This window comes from Trachinotus anak, unplaced genomic scaffold, assembly GCF_046630095.1.
Source record: "Trachinotus anak isolate AG129_WGS33_773 ecotype Australia unplaced genomic scaffold, CSIRO_AGI_Tana_v1 ptg000012l, whole genome shotgun sequence".
Classification (NCBI taxonomy): Eukaryota; Metazoa; Chordata; class Actinopteri; order Carangiformes; family Carangidae; genus Trachinotus; species Trachinotus anak.
The window spans coordinates 9,847,145-9,869,350 of record NW_027273863.1 but is presented as its reverse complement, the minus strand read 5'-3'; the positions used below and the strand labels follow the sequence as shown (position 1 = coordinate 9,869,350).

The 22,206-nt window shown below is 40.6% G+C and overlaps 1 protein-coding gene across 6 annotated transcripts in view; it reads left to right on the top strand.

Moving 5' to 3' along the window:
* The window catches only part of st3gal3b (ST3 beta-galactoside alpha-2,3-sialyltransferase 3b), a 42,393-nt gene that overhangs the window by 6,149 nt on the left and 14,038 nt on the right, over nt 1-22,206 (top strand). The window contains exons 1-9 of one of the 6 annotated variants that reach the window (XM_071490357.1): nt 971-1,326; nt 2,813-2,962; nt 8,580-8,642; nt 9,142-9,183; nt 11,086-11,128; nt 12,514-12,606; nt 16,083-16,177; nt 21,884-21,947; nt 22,043-22,138. In XM_071490357.1, coding sequence (XP_071346458.1) covers nt 2,839-2,962; nt 8,580-8,642; nt 9,142-9,183; nt 11,086-11,128; nt 12,514-12,606; nt 16,083-16,177; nt 21,884-21,947; nt 22,043-22,138 — 620 coding nt within the window. In that variant the 5' untranslated portion in view covers nt 971-1,326; nt 2,813-2,838. Of the gene's footprint in view, nt 1-970; nt 1,327-1,518; nt 1,656-1,727; nt 2,260-2,812; nt 2,963-8,579; nt 8,643-9,141; nt 9,184-11,085; nt 11,129-12,513; nt 12,607-16,082; nt 16,178-21,883; nt 21,948-22,042; nt 22,139-22,206 lie in introns of those variants that run through there. The other 5 variants (XM_071490355.1, XM_071490356.1, XM_071490354.1 and 2 more) reach the window with 5 other exon arrangements.

Below are 22,206 nucleotides of genomic sequence, written 5' to 3'. Positions count from 1 at the left end.
TGACACAATGGAACACGAATATCTAACTGGATAAAATGATGAAGTGATGACATTTTAGATCCAAAAAGTCAAAGGTTTACATCACTGTGTTGTGAAGACTGTGACCATATTTCCTGCAACTTGACTGGTTGGTGGAGGCATGCAACCGCAAGTCTGTTATTCTAGTTTTTCATAAATTCCAGCAGTGTTTTTCTGACACTGTGATTCCAATTGATCACCTTGATTACAACTTTATAGGTGCTTATGGTTTGTAGATAGGGACATTATCATCCTGGGGGGTACCAGAATGAATCATAGCAAATGGGCTTAGTCCTGCGGAAGTAATGATAATTTACTTAGGGATAATTAGAAACATTTCTGGAAGCACTCTAAAGACACTTTCACACACTGTCAGCATTATTGAAGGTCTCTTGGTTATGGATTTAGGCAAGTACTGGCCATGGGATACCAGTGTCTAAATGAGATAGGAAGGACTGTCTACATCATAGTATTTACCTCAAAGACCTGCTGCCAGACTTCTCTAAACAAAGGCACACAACATTTGGTTCAACCTAGAATAAGCAGTCTTGCAGAAAATGTATCAGGCTGTAACACTACTTCTACAGCTCTAACAGCCCGTTAGATCTTTAGGTTTCAGCAAATTCAATCATGACTGGGACCAAAACGTGCTTCTCACCTGTACAGTCAATCACAAAATAGTGCTGGTCGAGCACATACCACTGTAGTGTGGGGCAGGCAGTTCAACAAGCTCTATACATTATTCCATCTGTGTTATTGCTGCTGAGCAAGGACTGTTACACTGTGGGGGTGGGGGTGGGCGATGTGTCTGTTGGCTATAAATACAAAAAAAAAAAAAAAAAAAAAAAAAAAAAAAAAAATCCGGTTACAATGGGATGTTAACAGCTGACGAGCAGACAGCAGCACCACGTGATGAACCAGATGAAAAGGTGCATTCATTTTATCTCCGCTGCAGCAGGAGGGGGCACCGGGACACACACGGCTCATGTGACCGTCGGTGGCGGACTGTGTGGCTGTATACCAGCAAGCTGCTGCTGCTGCTGCTGATGATGGTGGTGGTGGTGGTATTGATGGAGAGGGTGCTTTTTCCTCCTGCCAGTCTTGACACGAACAGGAGCTAGTGAGACAGTAGGGGAAACACGCAGTCAGGCCGGTGGTCCTGCTCTTACAGACCCAGGATACTCTCACGGATTTCATCAAGATGGCTTGGAGAGAGGGGACCACACGGTCGTTTTATCGACCAATCCTCTATTTAAACTAAGGCTGGTTATTGTTTCTGACCCAAAGACTCCGGGGGGAAAGAAAAAGGTAATGTAGACAAATATCTTGGTTAACTGGAAACGGCTAAGCGTTGCTGCGCCGCGTTTTGCTGGATTTTGTGGTTGAATGTTTCGCGGCGAACCGTTGGTCTGGGACTCTCCCCGCATCAGCCGGACTACCTCAGGATTGTTCTCTCTCCAGACGTCGCTACCGTCGCTGTTGTTACCTACAGTTATTTATCCTACATGTGTGGACAGCCTCGGCCGCCTGTTGTGCTTGCTGCGGTACTTAAACCCATGTCTGGCCCCACAGTTCCGACCCACAGCTGTGTTGTTCCAGTGCTGCAGGCCTGTCGACGGGGATCAAGGCGAACTCCAGTATGCCAACGTAGCGTTGTTAGCATGGGGCTAAGCTAACGTTAATGATACATTTTCTGCCGGCTCTCTTTCAGTGCCTTAAACTGTTTGTAAGTGTCCGGGGGACCGTTTGCCCGGTTCGTTATATTGTTTTAAAACTTCAAAAGTAAACGGAGCGTTTAAAGTACGACAAACCCCCATTGTGTGTGGACAAACTGAGGCACTGCGTTTAATTACAGGACCACAGAAGTTCCGTTATGTTTGTTTTGCTAACTAGCTGCTGTGCGTCATTTGCAGTAACCGAGTCACCGAGTGAGCTTCGCTTTGGGACGACCAGCGGTTTGGGTTTGACGTGTTTCTGTTGCAAATTTGCCTTGTTTCATCTCCTCCCCTCGTCAGTATCGTCTGTTAATTTCCATTTCATTCTAACATGTAATGTTACCAGTAATCCCGACATGTTAGGTGTAGAGAGCAATTAACTGTGTTTTGATTGCACTTGTACTCGTCCGGGTGTGTTGTACTGTACAGTACATGCTGCTGGCTGGATTATGCAGGTGTCTGCCTCCATGTGCGTTAGTGTTTCCAAGTCTAGAAGGATCAATCTAACCACCTGGGTGTTTGTCAGGTAACTTTTAGAGTATTACCAATTCGCAGTTTGTATTTAACGCATAGAATTATTGGTTGAGTAGGTTAAATGTGTCATAGGCCTCATCGTGAAGGCGATTGAATTTGATATATATTAAAATAAAACATCTGAAAAATTCTGCACAGCAAGTTGTGTTCCAACATGGCACATTTTCAATGAAAGCTGTGGATTATGCCAAGATTAAAAAAAAAAAAATATATATATATATATATATGTTTGGGGCTGAATACAGTTACACTTGCTATCATTATCATGGCCTGTTTTCTGTTGCAGTGAGGGTGTGGTTTTCTGTAAACTAAGACACAACGTGGTTATCTGATATTTGTGTAGCAGTTATTACTACTTAGTGTTGTGTCCACTGTTTTACCAAAAAAAAACAAAAAAAACAACAGTCACAAATTGAACTGCTTTATCAAGGTTCCCCACAAAAATCGGGGAAAAAATGTGTAGTTTTGTATTTGTGCTGCTGACAGGTGAATTCCTCTTTGGAGAGGTATAAATACAGACTCCCTCTCCCCTCTTGTCATTACAGGTGATGACCTGGATGGTGCCATGTGAATGACTATGAAGACCATGAAGCCCACACACAAGCTGCTGTTCCTCCTGTGCCCCATGCTGGTCCTGGGCTTTATTTACTACTCCTCCGGGAAGCTACATCTACACGTATGGGGCCAGAAGCCTCGTAAGTGACATCTCCAGTTTGATTGTAACATTACTTCATCACCTGATCCATCCATCTGTTTTTATTGAGCAAGTCTGTTTGACATCTGTCTTTGTTTTCCTGTTTGCCTCTCTGTGCTGACTGCCAGTTACTCGCGTGTCTATTTCGGTGTGTCTTTTTTTTTTCCTTTTCCAGTTTTATTTTACAGTCTCTCTGCTGAACCGTTAGGATATCAAGCTGCTGATGTGTTGATGTTCCAAGACCTGCCTGCATCCTTTATTAAATGAGTTTTTCTTTTACTTAACCAGACTACCGGATGTTGTGTGGAGAGTCTAATTAGATTTCTTGCACACTGAGCATTAGTTCCTCCATCTCTTCTATTTCAACTTAGCAGCTGCAGCCATGTAGGTTGTCTCATAGATCGTGACAGCCCTACCTAGCCTACCATGAGAAAACCTGCGTCAATCCAGACAGAAAGCTTTTTCTGACTCTGTCTTAAACATACTACTTATTCTGTCGTCTGCTTTCGTAGATAGGAGGAAATGGTATTTTGAGATTTCTACACTGAGATGATGACACCCTGATACACAAAACTGAAAATACTGTTTCCCAATGCCCTTTATACCATACTGAGAGTGCATTTCTTCCACTTTCCACTTAAAAATAACTGTGGTATGTTTGGATGTAGTTTATGACTCAGTGTCCCTGTTAATGTTGAATATACTGAGTTTTGAAGTCCAAATTTTGAAATGTAGTGATGAGGGATCTGGATATTTGCATACTGTTGCTATTTGGCTCAATAGGAAATGCTTCTTAAGGTAAAATGTTTGGTCAGGCTCATCATGTACAAGCCGATGATAGTGGAGGGTGAGGGGTTTTGACACACAGTGTGGGTGCCATGAAATGGCTAATAACATCCAGCAGAGGGGGCTAGAAGATTTCTTGTCAAAAATGTGAAACTTCCTTGCCTGTGCCTCCTACAGATTGCATTTTCTGGGAAAACATTCTCAGGGAGCAGCATTTGGCACAGAAAACACAAATGTCACTGTTTTGAAACGGGCCAAGAGCCTAGCTAGAGGGACAACTAGCTGTCAAGCTTGGGGAAAATGGTTGTCTCCCCTATTTTGTGTCCTTGATATCCTCACACCGTCTGTAAGGTAAAATGTTGCAATGGAACTGGACTTTTTATTTGTTCTACTTACAGACCTAACCAGTTTGGATTACTCTTATTCTGAAAGAATAATGGGCCCACTCCTGTCAAGGCCACCCTTTCCCAACTGCTGCCTTTATGGGCAAAATACATTGATGTGTAGCACTGAACTTAAGTAGAAGAGTCAGATTCATTCAGATTCAGGATGGCTTGTTGATGCCAGGACTTATGCTCTGGTGTAGGCCACTAGTTTGTGCCATTCTGTCCTCAGTGCTAATTATCAGCAGCTGTCTCTGCTTTTACTGTTGTTATCAGCAATATTTGTCGTAAGCTCCACTCTGCAAAATGACAAAATTTGTGACTTAGGAGGCCTGTGGGAGAACTGAGAGTGCTTGTCTTCCTTGGTGTCATTACTTTGATCTTAACTCATCACTGTTCTCCAGCATTGCTCCCACTGTGAGGAGATGAAGGCCTTTAGATTTCCACTGTCTTGTGTGTCACCTTCCAGTGGTGCAAACATTGATTTTCTCTTAACAGTATTATTCTGTTCCATTTGTACATGGAGCTCTACCATAACAGAGACCTGTGTAAAAGCCTAAAGACATGAACACATGGAAGAATTCATCAATAGTTTGAAAGGGCCATTGAGCCAATATAGACTCGTCTTTAAATGTATGCAATAAGCGATTTGTTTACTTTCAGGTTCTACATGTACTGCACTTGATTCCTAACAATGGCCTCCATTTACATTATTGTATTTTATATATTATTATATTATTTATATTTTAACCCATGCCATGCCTGTTCTGGCTCTCATGGACATTGCCCTGTCCATTGTGCATAGATCTTGATCAACTTTAGCAGTTCAAACTGTCTGCATTGCTGTGCTTGACCTTGCTCTGCCCTTCACAGTATGTGATGTGATGTTGCAATGTTTCCATTTTGTGGTGGCTGTGACAGAACTGCCTCATGAACATTTTTAAATGTTGCTTAAGTTTATTTACACTGTAGATTAGATTGGTTACATACTGACTGTGATTCCCTTAACTTCCTACCATAACTGGGTTTGGTGAACTAAACTTTTTTTTTCAAAATTGCTAAAAAAAAACCCAACTACTTCTTGTGTGTCCCTTTTTGTGTGTTCATCACTGAAAGTGCATGATCGGCAAATTACCTTGGCTAGTTTTCTGTTGCAACACTGCCTGGTCTCTCTGATATCATTATGAGCATTCATAATTTTAAATCAGGGAAGTAAAATGTTTTCAACCTTGTACCATCACCTGCACTGGATGAATATGATATGCAATCAGTTTATTTTAATAACTACATGATACCCTTTGATCTGAAGAGCGCCAAAAGAATATGGCTTATTTTCTCCCCAGCACACGGTTCAGCATCACAAAAAGGAGAAGAGCTTTGATTGTGATGAGAAATATTGGCTTTCTGCAGTACTGTGGCGCCAGATGTTTGGCTTAAAGAGGGTCAAAGGGGGAAGATGAGCATGTGGACAGTCTCTCCTGCCCTCCTCCCTGGTCAGCTAAGCTATGTTGTCTCACTGAGAGGATCAAATCTGGATAATCTCTCCTCCTCATTCTTGATTTATAGTGCTAGAGAGTCAAGTCACAGCTGCAGGGACAAATGGAGCATATAAAGGCTTATACCCTGCTCATTGTACATCATTCAGAGTATTCCTGTAGTTATGTTGTTTTACTACCAAGCATTTATTGCATGATAGCACTAGTGTGTACCTTTTATTAGGCTCTTTCTTTGTCTGCTTGCAACAGAAAACCCAGGCTTGTGATGCACTGGGATATAAAGTCCATGTGAAAGATCTGTGTACTTATTGTTGAATGATGAGCCATATCAATACATAATCAGAGCCTCTCTGATCCTGTGTAAGTAGCATTTTCAACAAGCCCTTGCCCTGAAAAGCTGGCTTCCTGTAGAAAGTGTGTGTGTGTGTGTGGTGCTTTTTACAGTGGGCTGTGACACGAGCTGGGTTAAACCAGCTGCTGTACGCAGATCCACCAGATGGTCACCACATCCAGAGGCTTTGGCCCTGTCCTGCTCTTCTTCTTAACCCCAGTTTTATGTTTAATCCAGACTTGTTTTTGTAAGATCTGCAGTCATCGATCATGTCAGTGCTGAATTCTGTTCCTGTTCTGTTGAATTTTTTTTTTCTTAGAGGATTTTTTTCTATTTTTCAATCAATAGCCAGAGGCAGCATTTACTGTGCCCATTTATTTTACACTCTCTTTTCACTCTGCCTTGTTACCCCAGAGTGTCACTTTCAGAGTAGGTTCATGTGGCCATTGTTATTCTTTTGTCAGCTAGAGTGGTTGGTTGACAGAAAACCATGTTAACTTTACCCATGTCCTTTTAACAATAGCATTGTCTTTTTTCCAACTAATGTAATTAGCCTTTAAGTTGTTCTCACAGTTGTCAGGGATCCAGTAGAGCTCTCAGTTAACATGCTTAAGAATTGCCATGGCTGACACAAAAGGGCTTGTTGTCTGCCACTTGTTCCTCCTGTGTTTTTTTTTTTTTTTTTTTTTTTTGTTTTCAGTCCCATTCACTTGAAACCACAATTAGATGCTGTTCAGGCATGTTAAAATAAATTCAGACGATCAGCTGTAAGACTGAAGTGAGAAAATAGGCTTTTTATGCTGCTAACATCAACTTAATGCAATGATGTTGGCTGCACAAACAAGAATGATCAGGAACTCTTATTGTTAATTAAGCTTTCTTCTATCTTTCTATCTCACCTCACCCTGTAATTACCTGTTGTGAGTGCTAGTATATTCAGTTACAATGCAGCCATTGTCATTGATCTGTAGTCATGTTGTGAGACAACTTCATAAGCATAAAACAGTAATTTCATTGACTTTTCCCAGTGCAGCATGACTGGAATAATTGTTAAAAATGTATGAGGTGTGTTTGGTTGACACACACTATAAGTGATGGAGCCACAGTAAAAGGTGTACAACTGCTGAAATCAAGCACAATATTGATGCCGTCCCACTTTTTACTGGACAATGGATTTTGAATTTTGAAGAAGGTCCACTTACTACATATTTTCTGTAAATTTCCGCCACATCTCATGGTTTTCATCAGCAAATGAACTTTACTCAGTGTTCATGGAAATGGTTAACATATTATCATGTAAGCAACGTGTGGAATTTTGGTTACTTGATAACAAGTGGTCATATTTTTTTGAGCTTCCCAACATCATATTCCTTTATAATTTATTTGCTCTGGTGCTAGTAACAGGAACACCACCTCAAGCTGTTAAATCACCCTTCAAATTAACACCTGAAGGGTGAGAAAAGAATGTGTTCTCCCAACTAAGCTGCTCTTCTATATTTGTGTTAGCAAACAAGACACAACTTGTAACCCTTTTGATTTCACTGTAAAGCAACTTTGTAAAATGATAATTGAAGTAGCTCATAAAAATGTTGTATATCATTATGAGATAAAAGGGCTTCTTTGCTAACAGTGAGTCTGTGTCGTTTTTCAAAAAAAATTTTTTTTAGAATACTTTCCTCATAAATCTATAACTGTGATCCTTCAAAATGGGATCCTCCCTTCTCCCTGTCGTTTTCAGTGCACCTTTGGCAGTGTGGTGAGCAGCTGCTCAAAGAGTGTGCTCTAAATAATAATGACCCCAGCTTGATTTTCAACATGGGGAATTCCCTTCTTTTGTCTTGGTGCTGTAATGAACAAAAGTGTAATGCATTCACTTGAGAAAAAAATCTGAATTCAGAAATGTTCTGAGAAATGTTTTCTTCAAACAAAAAAATCCTGTTTTTATGAATTAACAAGATCATATCTAAGAATTCAGATTTAATAATCTCAATAATTTTTTTTCTCAGGTGAATGCATTACACTTAGTGGTGATACTGGAGCTTGACGTTCACTAATTGGTAATTGTGATCTGCCAGAATGACATGGAAAGGCAGTGTTGCGCTTGCAGACTGTTATAAAAAAAGAAATTTTTCTACAGCTTGTTTGCATTTGCAGAGTTTATGCTGTCTTTTTGCCAAAAGGAGAAACTTTACCCTTGTCCTGTTTTAAAGAGGGTTTTGTGGTTTTGATGTGCATTTGGGTGAAATGACACTGCAGTTGTCTTCTGATTATATTGATAGAAGCAGGACAGACATTTTTTAGTAAAAACTAATTATGTTTAAAAAGGGGAAGGAGGGTGTAATTAACAGTAGTTGCTGACATCTGAGCACAATGAACTTGGCTTTAAGCACGTTCAGATGTGGTATTTTTGGTTTGTTTGTGTCTCTGTGTTTGCCTATTGTTTGTGTGCATCTGTATTTGTGCGCAGCTACTGTCTGTGTTTTGCTGAAGCTGATGTTGAAAACATTTTTTAAAGTATTTTGAGCACTTTGGACTTGAACAGTTGAATGATTAATAGTTGCTTTCACAGTTCTACAGTGATGATGGTCTTACTTCAGTGTCTTAACCCCCTTTTGTTTACAGAGAGTGATGCAGAAGAGACAACTGTAGTCCTGACTAAAGGGGCTGAAGTGAAAAGAATTACAGGTAGAGGCAATGAGACTCTGCCTTTATACTGGGTGACTATGGTGAAGCGGGTGATTTTAAACTGGGCTGTAGAGTTTGTTTGTTTTTTTTTTTTGTTTTTTTATGGAATATAAATATCTGCTAATTCAACAATGACAGCTTTCCATTTTTACTACTTTCACCTCCCTATCATCGTTTTTACTTTTGTTTTATTATCAAAAATGTTCACACTCTTTCACTCATTCATTCCTTCTCGGTAACATACCATCATAATAATCGCAGAAACACATGGCGGTTTTCTGCAGTTAATTTTCCAGTTCATTGGGCTATTCATCTTTGAATAACGATTGAAACGCTGAATTATAATTCAACTTACTCAGATTAAAGCTACTAACTCCTCCTCCGCCTCCTCCTCTTACTCTGTAATGTCTGACATTTGCAGTTGGCTTTATTTTCAAGTCCAATGCTGCCATTAGCCGACTGACCTCAAACGGTGCTAACTGACCCTTTTGTGTTTCAGAGGTGGAACCAGACATCAGCGTGGGACGAATAGTAGGCTCAGGTACATCTGAAGCCCCATCAGCCTAACCTGTCCAAATCTTTGGCCCTGCTCAGACCTGGCGTTACCATGCGTCTCGGGTGATCCGAAAACAAGTGGTCAGCTGTAATTACATCAGTTCATACTAGGCATTAGAATGCGTCTCCACATGTGTCTTGAATGACTTGTGATCAGATCACACTACCCCACTGTATATACAAATAAACACATACATATTCATACAATAAACACATCATTTACAAAAAAACAAATACGTTGTTTTTAACTGGTGGGAGGCAGCAATGCACTTCCCATGCCTAGTCTGTTAGAAATTAGAAGAAGAAATCAATTCAGTACAAACTGGATCTATTGCTTGGCATGTTCCAGACAATACAAATCGCCCAGGATGTTTGACACACTTGTGATATATCTCTTTGGACTTTTTCTAAATTTTTACAGTGTGGACAAAGCCAGCTTATGTGACTTGACCAACTGAATGAGTACGTACTTCTGCTTAGGTAGGGATGTCAGTTGAGTAGGTGGTCCTTCAATGTGGCCCAAGAGACATTTGTATACACACTGCTAAAATATTGTGGCTATATGCAGCCCAGATCACCCCCAAGTGTGGTCTGAGTGATTAGATCTCAATATGTCCTCAGTGTGTCTTGGGTGCATTCACACCTGTACTTAGACCTGTCCACTTGTGATTGGATCACCCAAGATCCATGTTAATGCTAGATATGATCAGGGCCTTTGTCATTTAAAAGAAAATTACAGAATCTTTTAAAACCTTTTAATCCTACTGCAGCTGGATTTGGAGTGAGTCTACTTTGTCAACCAGATCTTGTACTAACAGGGATAGAAAGCTGTTCAAGTTTTCAAAGTAAAGGCAAGGAGTTATAGTTATAGAATCGTAAATATGTCAGATAGTGAGGAGTTGAACATCTGCTCAGTCATCCCCCTCCTCATGAAGATGCAGTGTGATACAATACTGCCCTCTGTTGTCTTGGGTTGATAACAAATGGTCAGCAAGTGAAGCAGTCTGCAGGAGTTTTGGTGCATAATACTGGGGGGTTCCAGAAACCAACATTTGTCTTACTGCTACCACCTTTAATTTCTCCCAAGCTGTTTCCTTCAAATCGCCCTCTGGCTGCCTTATGCTTCTCAACAGAAACATAATGCACACACGCACACACACTCATTTTGGCTGCTATAGCAAAGTCCCCATCCTCCAGGGCAGTGCTTGGATCCCTCCCTAACCAGCCGTCATGCATTCCCATCTTTCTCCTCTAGCTTCTCTGTGAAGACAAGATCTGCAACTGCAGGAGTAATACGGCGCTTTTCCTGCTTTTAACTAATGCTCATGTTAAACCTAGTTATACTAATGCAATTACAGCAGTTAAGAGGTTAATATATGTCAAGTGTTTTCATAGACCCTGTATGCATCTTAATAAAATATAAGACTGCAGTAGATGCTTAAATGACATAATTCAAAATAAAGTTCTAATTTCACCATAAATATTTATCGCCTACTTTTCTGTGCTTCTCTGTCTTCTACCTCAACGCTTCACTAGGCACCTATTGGCTGCCGCTTTGGTTGTCCATAGGTGATCTCTTAACTTCTTTTCTAACTTTATTTTAAACTCAACAGATCGTTTTGGCTGGCTTCTCCCTAACCTCGCTTGTCTTGTTTGTCACAAGTTCTAATGCTTTTACTTTTACATTTGCCATTTCGGCTTTCCTGTGAAAGATACACCGACTTGTTAACTACAGCTAATGAGCTGATAGTTGAAATTGCGTAGACTGGATGACCCGTGCTCATGATCCAGCTCTATCAAGTTTTTACCTCAAAGATGCCATTTTCTTCTATCTACACCCTCTGTAGACTCATGTGGTAATGGTTCATTTCTGTCTTTTCTTTTCCAGTGTATGATAAGCAGGGCTTTCTGCTGCAGTTGGACACAAAACTGTGAGTACATCTCTGTCTAGTAAACACTTCTGTCATTTAATTTAATGCATTTAGCTATTTTTCATCATGTACTGTGTTGGTTATTCCTTACTTGTTATAATTAGAGGAGCTGAATGTCCAGTTAGTATTGACCTACCATTAGTTCAGATATGTTTTACAGCTGGTTTCATTTAATACTTAGTCATACAGATTCTAGTTGATCAATGGGAAAACATAAAACGTGAAAATGTAAACCTTCAGCCAATAAATCTCACTTGATTTTTTTTTTTTTTTTTTTTTTTTAAATAAACACACAGCATCTCATTGGAGTCTTAACCAAAACCTGGCGACAAATGCACAAATTGATTGGTGGTCTGCGTAATAAATTTAGAAATTAGTGCAGATTGAGATGTAGTTTGTGTTTTGGCTTTTGCTCCAGAGCGGCTGTGGTCTGTCAGGGTGAGAACATGCTACCTTGAGTCATTATGCATCTGTCACTGTGTCAGCGTGTCTGTTGAGATGTGTATAATTCCCTGAATTGGTTTGACACTCTTGCTCTAAACTGCAATGATAAGACCCTTTCTCTGCCCCCCCTACACTCTTACCATGTAGGCACTAATCATATGCTGCCATCATCAGCCTGGCTCTCACAGGGCATGTCTGTCCACACTCTGCACACACACTGTAAGCACTATGTCAGCACACACTTTAAGGTGGTTTTCACATGGGTTGAGTTTGTCTAATACAGCTCCTTACATTATATCTACAGTGTCATTAATTACACTAGTAGAGCACATGCATACAATAGTGCAATTCATCTTAAAGTCAGTAATTAGTTTTGTGACTGGTTATTTATTCCCACTGGTAGTCTGCCTGATAGAAATGTGCCCCATAGATTTCTTTCTCACCCAATCACTTACCAGCTTGAAACCAGTTACAGTTGAGCTGCAAGTCAACAACATTCTAGTGGGATTGAAATGTATTACATCAACATAGAAAAGCTTCAAATTGTGCACAAGCAAGCCCCAGTTGAGCCTCTCCTCCTGATTTTGGGCCTCACATAGTGCTAAGACACAGGCCTCTCTCCCCTCTCCCTGTTTATTTGAACAAGATTCATGGCATTCATCAGGTTATTAATGATTCTGCTAGTAATCGGGAGGTTCTAGTTTTAGCACTGCCAGTGTGATTATTTGAACAAGGCTTCTCTGCTTTGTCTCGCCACACACACAGGTGATATTCCAAGCTGTTGCTGAGTTCTCCAACTTCCTAAGCAACCCGTTTCCCTATCTCTCAAGCAGATTGTTTGACAAGCTCAGCTTTGAGGCTTTGAAATGTGTCAGTATTATTGATATTCAGTTATCATGATGTCTCTGATTAATCTCTCCCTCTCTTCTGTTAATGTATAGTCCACTGGAGTTGGCATACAAGTATGGCAACCTCAGCGAAGGAGTTTGCAAGCCAGGATATGCAGCAGCCAAGATGACAACCATCTATCCTAAGTGAGGAGGATTGCCTTTTCTTAAACATGTAATTTTAGATAAACAGGGTGGAAATGCGTTGGTGTCTTCCAGTGTACTTTATCTAGATTCCTTTTTAAACTTGAAGAACTTCACATACACAATCGGGAGCTTCAGAAACAAATCATTTTAATTAGATATCAGCACAAGAAAAGTTAAAACTTTTACTCGAGCATACCAAGATGCATGATGTCACTCCTCGAGCCAACTTGGCCTTAAGGGGTTTTGAGTCAGAAACAGAGAAGTCACCACATTCCTGTACAATCTCCCCCACTTTCAATCATCTTCTCCTCCACCACAAAAACTCGACTGTGTCCATGTGATCCCCCCCTCACACAAAAGAACCTTTGTCACCCGAGTACAAGGTCTCTCATCTTTCCCCTACCATATCCTAGAGCCTTAGAGGCTTCCTCTATGAACGACACCAACCATCTTCCTGTCCTGACTCATCATGGGCTTCCTGGTACCCAGCCCACACTGTCCACACAATCCTCCACGGCCCTCTCTAATGGCTCTTTTGATTTTCCTCTGCGCCTCTATTTGCCACCCCACTCAGTTCGATCTATAGGACATTGTCCCATTAGCATTCTTGGAGCTAAGCTAATAGTGGGACAATTTTCCACATTGCTGAATAATAGCCAGTAGCACTTCAGTGCAGTTCTTGACTCAGTTTTGGGACAAATTTGTGGACTCCATTTCAAACATAAACATTAAACCCGATTTATCTTTTGCCTGAAGATTTATTTAGATGAGAAAAGTTTCACAGTAAATTCCAATATATTACTCAACTTTTTAACTTGAATTTAAATATGTGATGTACAGTATTTATTTAACGACTAGACTGACTCTGTGCATTCCTACATACAAACATCATCCACACTCTTGGCTGTAAATTGCAGTCCTGCTCAACAAGACAGACGAAGCAGTTTTGTGGAACTGCCCTCTGCCTATCTGAGCGGCTACGTGTTAACAATGTCCTCCCTCGTAATGACTTCCTCTAATCAGCCGCACGTGTCGGATCAAAGTTCTGTGCAACACAGAACCCCCACTGGGAGCCCTGTGATTACTACCACCTTCCACCCAGTAACACACAGGTCAATGAGCACAATTAGTGCCGAACTTTGTGTATAGGTTTGTGAACATGTATGTGTTTGTGTGCATGAGTGTATGGTTGAATGTACATAGTCGCGCTGTATGCAGTGTGTTTGTGATTTATTGTGTCCTAGGTAATAGGGAGTCAACTAATTAGCATCTTGTTTTTCTTTATCATAGCTTTGTATGTTTAACAGGGAAAACCAAATCAGTTTAAATGTTCTTGTTAGCATTTTGTCTAAATAGGAGTGGCCTGCGGTTCAGCTGTTAGAGAAAACCTACTTAACCTCTAGCAGTGAGGTCTTGTGGCCCTCCCTCTAATCATCTCCTGCTTCCTCCATGTTTGTCTTCTCTGAAGCCCCTTGCCCTTGCAGAATCCAATTCATTTTCCACACCTCTGCTTTACCCAAAACTGTTTGCATTGGAGCCTTAAATCAAGTGTTGGCAGTGAACTTGAAGGAGCACGGTTATGAAAATATTGCCAGTGAGAGATGGACCGAGCAAAGGAAGCAAGCACAATGCATCCCTGCCTGTTGGCTGTTTTGGGAGCCCTCATTTTTAATTTAACAACAAGCAGCCCCCCGTCTCTCTGCTTTGTCAGGATGTCAGTGACTGACTGTCGGTCAGGGTTCAGTGACTCGCAGTGATCCTCTGTTATTTATAGCCCTTTATGGCCTCAAAAGTCTTGGGTTTAATGAATCTCCATTTGTTTTGGCAGAACAGAAGTCTATGAGTGTGTGTGCCCCTGTCAGGTGATGTGAGAAGGCGAGAGAGCCATACATAACTGCCTCTCCTCTAGAGTCTCTGGTCTCATGCTTTAAAGCTGGAGGATAATGAGGGTATCAAAGACCGATTAGGGTGCTTAGAAGAGGTTGAAGCTATCCGGAAGGCCTCCCAATAATGTCAGCCATGTTTGGTCATTGTGCCTCCGAGCTCCACATATTTCTTGTGAACCCACAGCAGTGTTATGGTAACAAGCCATCCCAGACTCCTGCTGAGAAATACGGGAGTGTGACCATACTTATATGTCCTCTCTTGATTCCAAAGTTTAAAATGCCTTTTCTAGTTAGTGTGGTCTGTCAGCTGTTGGACCCATAATTTATGGATGGTGGGAGAGAACAACCATTTGTTGGAGAGTGTGTGTATGTGTAGGGCAGCCAACCATCAGCCCCTCAGCAAGATGCAGGAGTTATGTTGCTGGTGGTCTGGTTCCAGTTAATGAGACAGTACAGCAATCCCTGCAACTGTCTTCTGTCATACACAAAAAAACACACACCAGCTCTATAGATCTCTCCATGGCACCCAGTATTGTCTTTTCTGTCCTGAATCATCATTTCAGTTGAACATGAAAGCTGTAAAAGTATGTCCAAGGTGCGCCATGCATGTTAACGTAAAAAAAAGAGACAACTCTCTCCTCTTGTGTTTCCCCCAGCATGACAGCAGGTCATAAAAACACACATCCATCCTGGAACCACACTCGCACAAGTGGCACGTAGCCCAGGACTCGGGTCGCAGGCGTGACTAAGAGGAAATGGCTTCTTTTGATTTTAGTGCTGCAATTAATCAAAGAGAGACCCACACACACACTTCTACAGACACACAGGATAAGGAAGAGGCGATGCTGGAAGTAGCAGTTCATGGGGCATTAAAAACATTGGTCCCAGCCGTATTTTAGAATATGAGTTTGTTTTTTAATGGAACACGATGACTGGCTTCTGGCTTTAGTAGTTGAAACTGTGTGTTGTCTGTCATGGGCAAACACAAGCATCTTATATGTTAGACTCAAGTCTTTGAGAAGGTTCTTGTTAGAGAACAACTTCCTCCACTCTAAGTCAGTTTGTACAAACACTATTGGCCCAGATCATTTGAGGAAAAGCATTCTGGCACGAGGATGTTGTCTCGGGCAGATTTATCAAAACTGTGTGTCAGCTGTGATTTAGACTTGGGTGGAGAGGTTATGTTGATGGGTTTTGCACTGCAGCTGCCTTCTGTGTCTCTCCATGCCTCTTTGTATTATCTTGTATTACCGGCTTAGATTTTAGCTACCTAGCTAATGTGTGTGCTTGTTTTGGGAAGCTTTAGCAGGGCACAAGAGGTGGGGATGCTATTAGATTAATGACAGTGGAACAAGTTAATTTGTTTATAACTTTGTGGCTTAAACTTTGCCCAGGGCATTAACACTATCACAGGTGGAGCAGGGTTTATGGAGAGGAGACAAGATGTGACAGGGGAATGCACAACAGAATAATAATTCTTAATGATAAAAGGTTTAGCAAGGAAAGCCATTATTACAACATGATGCATTTATTTTAGTTCTTTGTCTCTGCTGATGAAAACTCTGTTTCACATCCTTCTTTCCTTTGCAGGTTCATGAAACCGGCGCCGATGTTTCTTGATCGAAACTTCAAACGTCTAGCAAAAGTCAGCAATTACTTACCTCCATTTGGTTTTAAAACGCAAGGTAAGAAATATTCATTACATCAGTTACCCTCCACTCATTACTTAAATCATGTGTGGTCTCAAGGCTAGTGTCTATAAAAACATAACTTTTACTACTTCTTTTTAATTTGGTATGCTTGTGGTAAAGGAGTATTCCAGCAGTGATTATTGCACTTTCTTAAAGTTGGGGAATTCAAAGAACACAGATTAAAAAATAAGATTAAAATCAAAGCAGCAGAAGCTGAGATATCCTTACTTTTAGTCCTCAGTATGGTTCAAGCTCCAAAACCGCTGATTACTACATTTCCCTTATGTAATTTCACTGCATCTTTTGTTAGACCCGCTGCAATGCAAATATACTTCTTTTCAGCTCCACGTTTTAAGTTTGTGGTGCAGTTTTATGGTAAATATTTGTCTCGCATAAGTCAAGATAACCCTGATGACATCAGAGTTGTTTTCTTACAGGCTGAGTAGTATTCCTTGTGATTAGTAAACTAAACCTCATGTGTAAAATCTGTGAAGTGTCCCTTTAAAGCCAGCACTGAGCCCATGTTTAGGGTTTAGATGTTGTGTTGGAGCGTGTCAGTTGCCTCATGGTACAGAGGTACAGAACTTTGTGCCTGTGGTGCCTGGTATCTTAAAGCAATAAACCATCTGATTGTGTTGGTGTCAAGCTCAGCTTGGCATGTTTTCAATATTGGCCAGATTTATTTATTTATTTATTTATTTTTTTTTGGTTTTGTTTTGTGTTGCCAACATTACGCTTCAGTCAATGGAGGTGATGAAATGAAAAGTAAGGGCTGCCAGCCATTCTTACTTATCATCAGGCATCAGTTGGCTTCTTATACTGTATCTACTTATCCAATCTAGGCCAATCAGCAAACTGTCAACATCTCTTATGAGACAAGTGATTTTATAGAATTGCCATTTGGTTTTTTCCATCTTGAGAAATATCTGGGATGTGGGCAGTTGTTGAGACGTATGAAACCAATCTACTTATTTTGTCTGAATACCTGCTTTTTTCAGCTCTTTTCATCATCAAGGTTTCACTCTGATGGTTCAGCTGTGGAGAATGCCAAAGTTCTGCCACTTTGCACTTTTCATCATTTGTCATTGTTGCAAGGCTGGTGTTTTTGGCAGAATACGTTTTTCCTCAGGCTTGTTACTGTGTCCTGTCCCGAGTTAAGACAAGGTGAGAGGGCTAATCCATCACAGTGCACATTTTATCACCATTAGTATTTTCCAAACTTGTTATCATGGAATAGTAATGCAAGCAAAGTCTGTTTTTGAAACCGTTGCTATTGTTTTCTTCATGGACTGTCTAACATTAAAGGCAGTTCCCACATATCAGCTTTTTTAATGCAAGCAGTAACTAAATCTCTATCTTGCATCATCCGTGCTTGGTCATTGTTTGACTTCTGAGTTTTATTTGCTGAAACTGTAGCTCAGAATGCTCTTTCACAACAGATTTCACAACAGATTATATTTCAAGAAGGAGATTTGCCAGTGGATGTGTCAAATGAAATTAATCCTGTATTTTTATTTTTTGTAAAACTGGAACCCCCTGGAAAGCCCACTTTCTAAAAATTGGTTTGCCTCAGCCAGTGTTATAACTCTCTGTCCAGGCTGTAACAACACATTTGGCAGTCCATCATGATACTCTTACTGTACCATTCCCATAAGTCAGGTGTATGAATATTTATTTAGCACTGGCTTCTGTGTTTGTCATAATAACAATCTTTTAGTGATGAGTCTGTCTTGGGACCAGGGAACTCTTAATGTTTCCGCACACTGTGCTTGTTCTCTGACCTTAACACACTTCAGCACTTCAGATATCAAACCAGTACATAATATCATGGGAAGTGAAGAGATAACATTAACCTGGCTTCAGTGACATGCTCTGTCACATATTTTCCAGTACTTAGAAGCAGAAGGTACACTGAATGTTACCTTTGTGCTCCTGCAAGTTCTCCGCTGTCATACTAACACAGACACACACAGACACACACACACACACACACACACACACACACAGCCTAAATCACTATCAAAAGAGCACTCCCTGTGTGAGTGTCACACCTGGTTTCTGTTTTTTCCACGGACTGCGACGGCAGCGGGGTTTCCCTTTTAGTGGTACCCATGTGGAGAGATGATACGTGTGGATCTTGAATAGAACGCCACAAAGGATTCCAAATTGGGAACATGGAGAGGTGGAGGTGGGCGGGAGTTTTATTTTTACTTTTTCTTCTGCCAGGAGGTATCTTTGGGCACACATCAACCATAGCCTGAGAACAGTAAAGCTGTGTTGATTCGGTCTCAGAGAAAAGCTGCTGTCAGGATGCCAGTCAGACACTGAACAGTCAACATGTGTTACTGGTTATACTTTGCATTAATTGTGAAATGCTGCACCGCAAATGAAATGTTATTCTTTTGAAATAAATTCTTTCTGCAGTTTAACGTGAACTTAGTGAAGCTGTTTGCATGATGTTTGTTAAATAGTTATTTTTCAAAACTCATTGTCTTCTTTAGCATATTTTGATGAATATATAACATTTAAATTAAATTGTGGTTAATAATAGTTAAATGTTCTAGTCGTATTTAGTTGTAGTTATCTTTAGCCTCCTCCTTTACTCCATTTCAGTTGGGCTGACAGTTACGTACATTATCTTACCACCAACTGCAACTTACGTTGATAAACTGTACTGTTGATAAAGTGAGTGAATTTTGCATTGCCTGGCCGTGAAGAATATATTCCTTGGTTCATTATTCAGTAAACCTGTAGGGAAGAAAGACACAAATTGCTGAAGACACATGTTTAGAGCAGAGTTGTTTCAGCTGCTTTGTTTAAAACTTCTCCATACTAGTCACTGTGCGTCTTCAAGTACGCTGTTGTTAGGACAGACAGTTGTGTATAACACCAGGAAGCTGTGTGTAGTACTGAATTATCATCCAGTTTGGTGTACACAAGATTATAGAAGTTTATGTATACTTGCAAAAGCTGATGTTGACTGTTGAAATAATCACAGTGCCAGCCCTGCATAATGTGCCCAGGACTGCACAGGGCTTTGAAAATGTGCATAGCACCGCTCCTATTTCAAAGATAGAGATGGAATGCATTGACCACCTTTGTTGGCCAAAGGCTCAAAGTTAAATGAAAGAGGCCTCCACAAAGTATTTCCTACTAGAAGCTGTTGTTCAGTCAATCAAACTTTATTTGTTTAGCAGCTCTCGTGCAGGTTAATGCAATTCAAGAGATTTACAAGACTGACAAGCATTCAAATGCAAAAAATAAAACATTTTGAGACTATACACAGAAGAATGAAAAAGAGCAAAAACACCTTATTAATAAAGATAAAGAATAATGATAAAATATGATAATTACATAAACATATAATATTTTTCATTGTTATATTTCAAAGATATTCTATTAAGTAATTGGATCAGTTTGTAATTTAGTTGAGTGCAGACTACACCAGATTAGGCTGTTTACACAAACTCTGTCTTAGTCACATGATCACAATTTTGATGAGCATGTAAATTTGAGGTGTAATTCCCTGCTTTGTTGTCCTTGTAACATGAGGCACCAATAGGTGCAGAAGCCTTTGTTCATGTTTGACATTACATTTCCTCTTTTGCCTTTATTGACCAGGGCAAGAAAAATATTTGGCGAAATGTTACATCTGTAGGTAATTTTATCTTTGCATTTAGCATCATTACCGTATCTGGCCTATTATGAACACCAGGGTCTCAGAGATTCTTGCCAGTTAAGACAGGTGTCTAAAACCATTCTCAGCATGTGCACCAAATGAAGACACACAGACTGTTATGCAACTGTACAGATAGTTAAGATGAATCGTGAGTCAGCCAGAAAGACATAGTGAACTGGTGCCAAAGCTTTGACCACACCTCAGATTTATGGCCTGCGAGCAGAAGTCTTCATATATTTTTTTTTTAGGATTGTTCAAATATTAACATCCTCGATATAGTCGTCCTCATACTACAATCAAATTATCATTTTTTCTTTTTCACCATGGTAGTTGATGTTGAGTATAAAGCCTACTTAAGCGAAGGCCTAACAAATACCGCTCTCTCATCGCATGATTCTTTATATTGTTTAGGCTACGCTCTTCCCAACAATGTCTCTGTGTTTATGTGTTATGCGATGCTTCCGCCGTTCCTCCATGTTGCCAGTAAAGATTTTTGTCATTTCAAGAGTTCCATGTTGGACTAATGTCTGAGCCTACAGCCATTTGTCTCTGGCTCTACCACGAGACATACTTTGCTGAAATGTTTACCCCGCGTACTTATAACAATTAGCTTCCATGTCGTCCTCTGGAAGAGAGTCCTGCCCATTGTGATTTTTCACTTTTCACCCGCTTGGATCCAGGTGTGGTCCTCGGCCTTGTGTTTATGCTGCTCGGGGTGATGCTTGACGCCAGACATCGACACCACATCCAAACAATGGGCTGTTTCTCTGCTCGCCTCTCCTCAGCAGGTTAATCATTAGGATCGTTAGCCAGGGTGAATGGGGCTGTAATATGTCTTACAAACTGCTTTGAGGCCCCAGTCTAAACTCTCTTCTTCTCACTCTTCCCTTCACTCTCGCTTTTGCTATTTCTCTTGGCCCCCCTTTGCAGACTATGTGCTATATGGTGATTATATTATGTTAAGAGGAGAGGGCAATGAAAATGCCACTCATTTTTTGACAATGTCTTATCATATGGTCTGCTAGTAAAGGAAAGGTAGTCAAAGTGTCATAGTAGTATAATCCATGTAGGCCTTCTATGGTGCTTCTGCATTACTACAAATGAAGCTTGGATTAAAGATAGAAACTGTAATGGAATCTGCACATTTGGGATGTTATGTTGTGAAGTACAAGTATGAGAAGCCTAAAAATGGGCAAGAGGAAAGAGAAATAATTGTAATATATAACACGAGAAGCATGACTCCGGCAGAATGCCCTGTAGAACATGGCAGGAATGCGTGCTATGGCTAAACATCCCCATTTCTCGCCCTGCGATCAGAGGGGTGCTGGCCACGCAGGGAGACAAGCTCAACATCGCCCACTTAACCAGGAGAATGTGCTTGTTTGAAAACAGCATTCCTCTCTGAGTGCTTTTATGGGAGAGTTTCTACATACACACGCATACCATCCTGAACCTTGTATGTCTGTTTCTCCCAGATTCACTCCTCTCCGTTTTCTCCCATCACCACTATTCCTATGGGTTGATTGGTCACTTCTTATCTGTGACTGAATAAACGGACAGAGGCGTTCTCTCCTTGAACTGTCTCAAGACCACCTAGATTGCTATATCTCTGGTGGTTGGAGCTTTCATCAGTTTATACATCTTCTTAAGGAACAGGTCCTTCAAATGTATCTTTTTCACCATTGGAGAACATCTAATCTGTGATGTTACTCTGCTGCGGTTAGCATGACTAACCCTGATGATAACAATACATGCTCTGATGCTAGATTATGTGATACAGTATCTGTAGAGAATTTGACACCAGCGATATGAAGCTTGTCTACTTTTATTGCCAAGAAAGCAGTTATCCACCAATGCATTTGTACACAATCTGCTCTGGGGAATAAAATAACCTACACAATATGCTCAAGTAAGAAGTCATTTATTAATATAGTGTGCTGCCACACAGTGTAGGTGATAACCTACTATAACCTTATTTGTCCTCTTCATTGTGGTTGTTTCTTTTTTTCTTTTCTCTACAGAAAGAATCATAGACAGCATTTTAACTGCCACGAAAAATTATGGACTTCGAAAGGAGCTGGACAGGTAATTAATGCTACTCACACACATCCACAGGAAGTCCTGTTTTGTCTTTCCATCAGTTCTTAATATTACTGACCTCTGACCCTCTTGCCTTCCAGTCTCAGTTGTAAAAGATGCATCATCGTGGGCAACGGGGGCATCCTGTCCAACAAGTCTCTGGGGTCCCGCATAGATGAATACGATGTTGTAGTGAGGTGAGAGGACTGCTTCAATTCAGTGCATAGTCTGTAGTTGGTTAAGTGTAAATGATAACATATTAGAT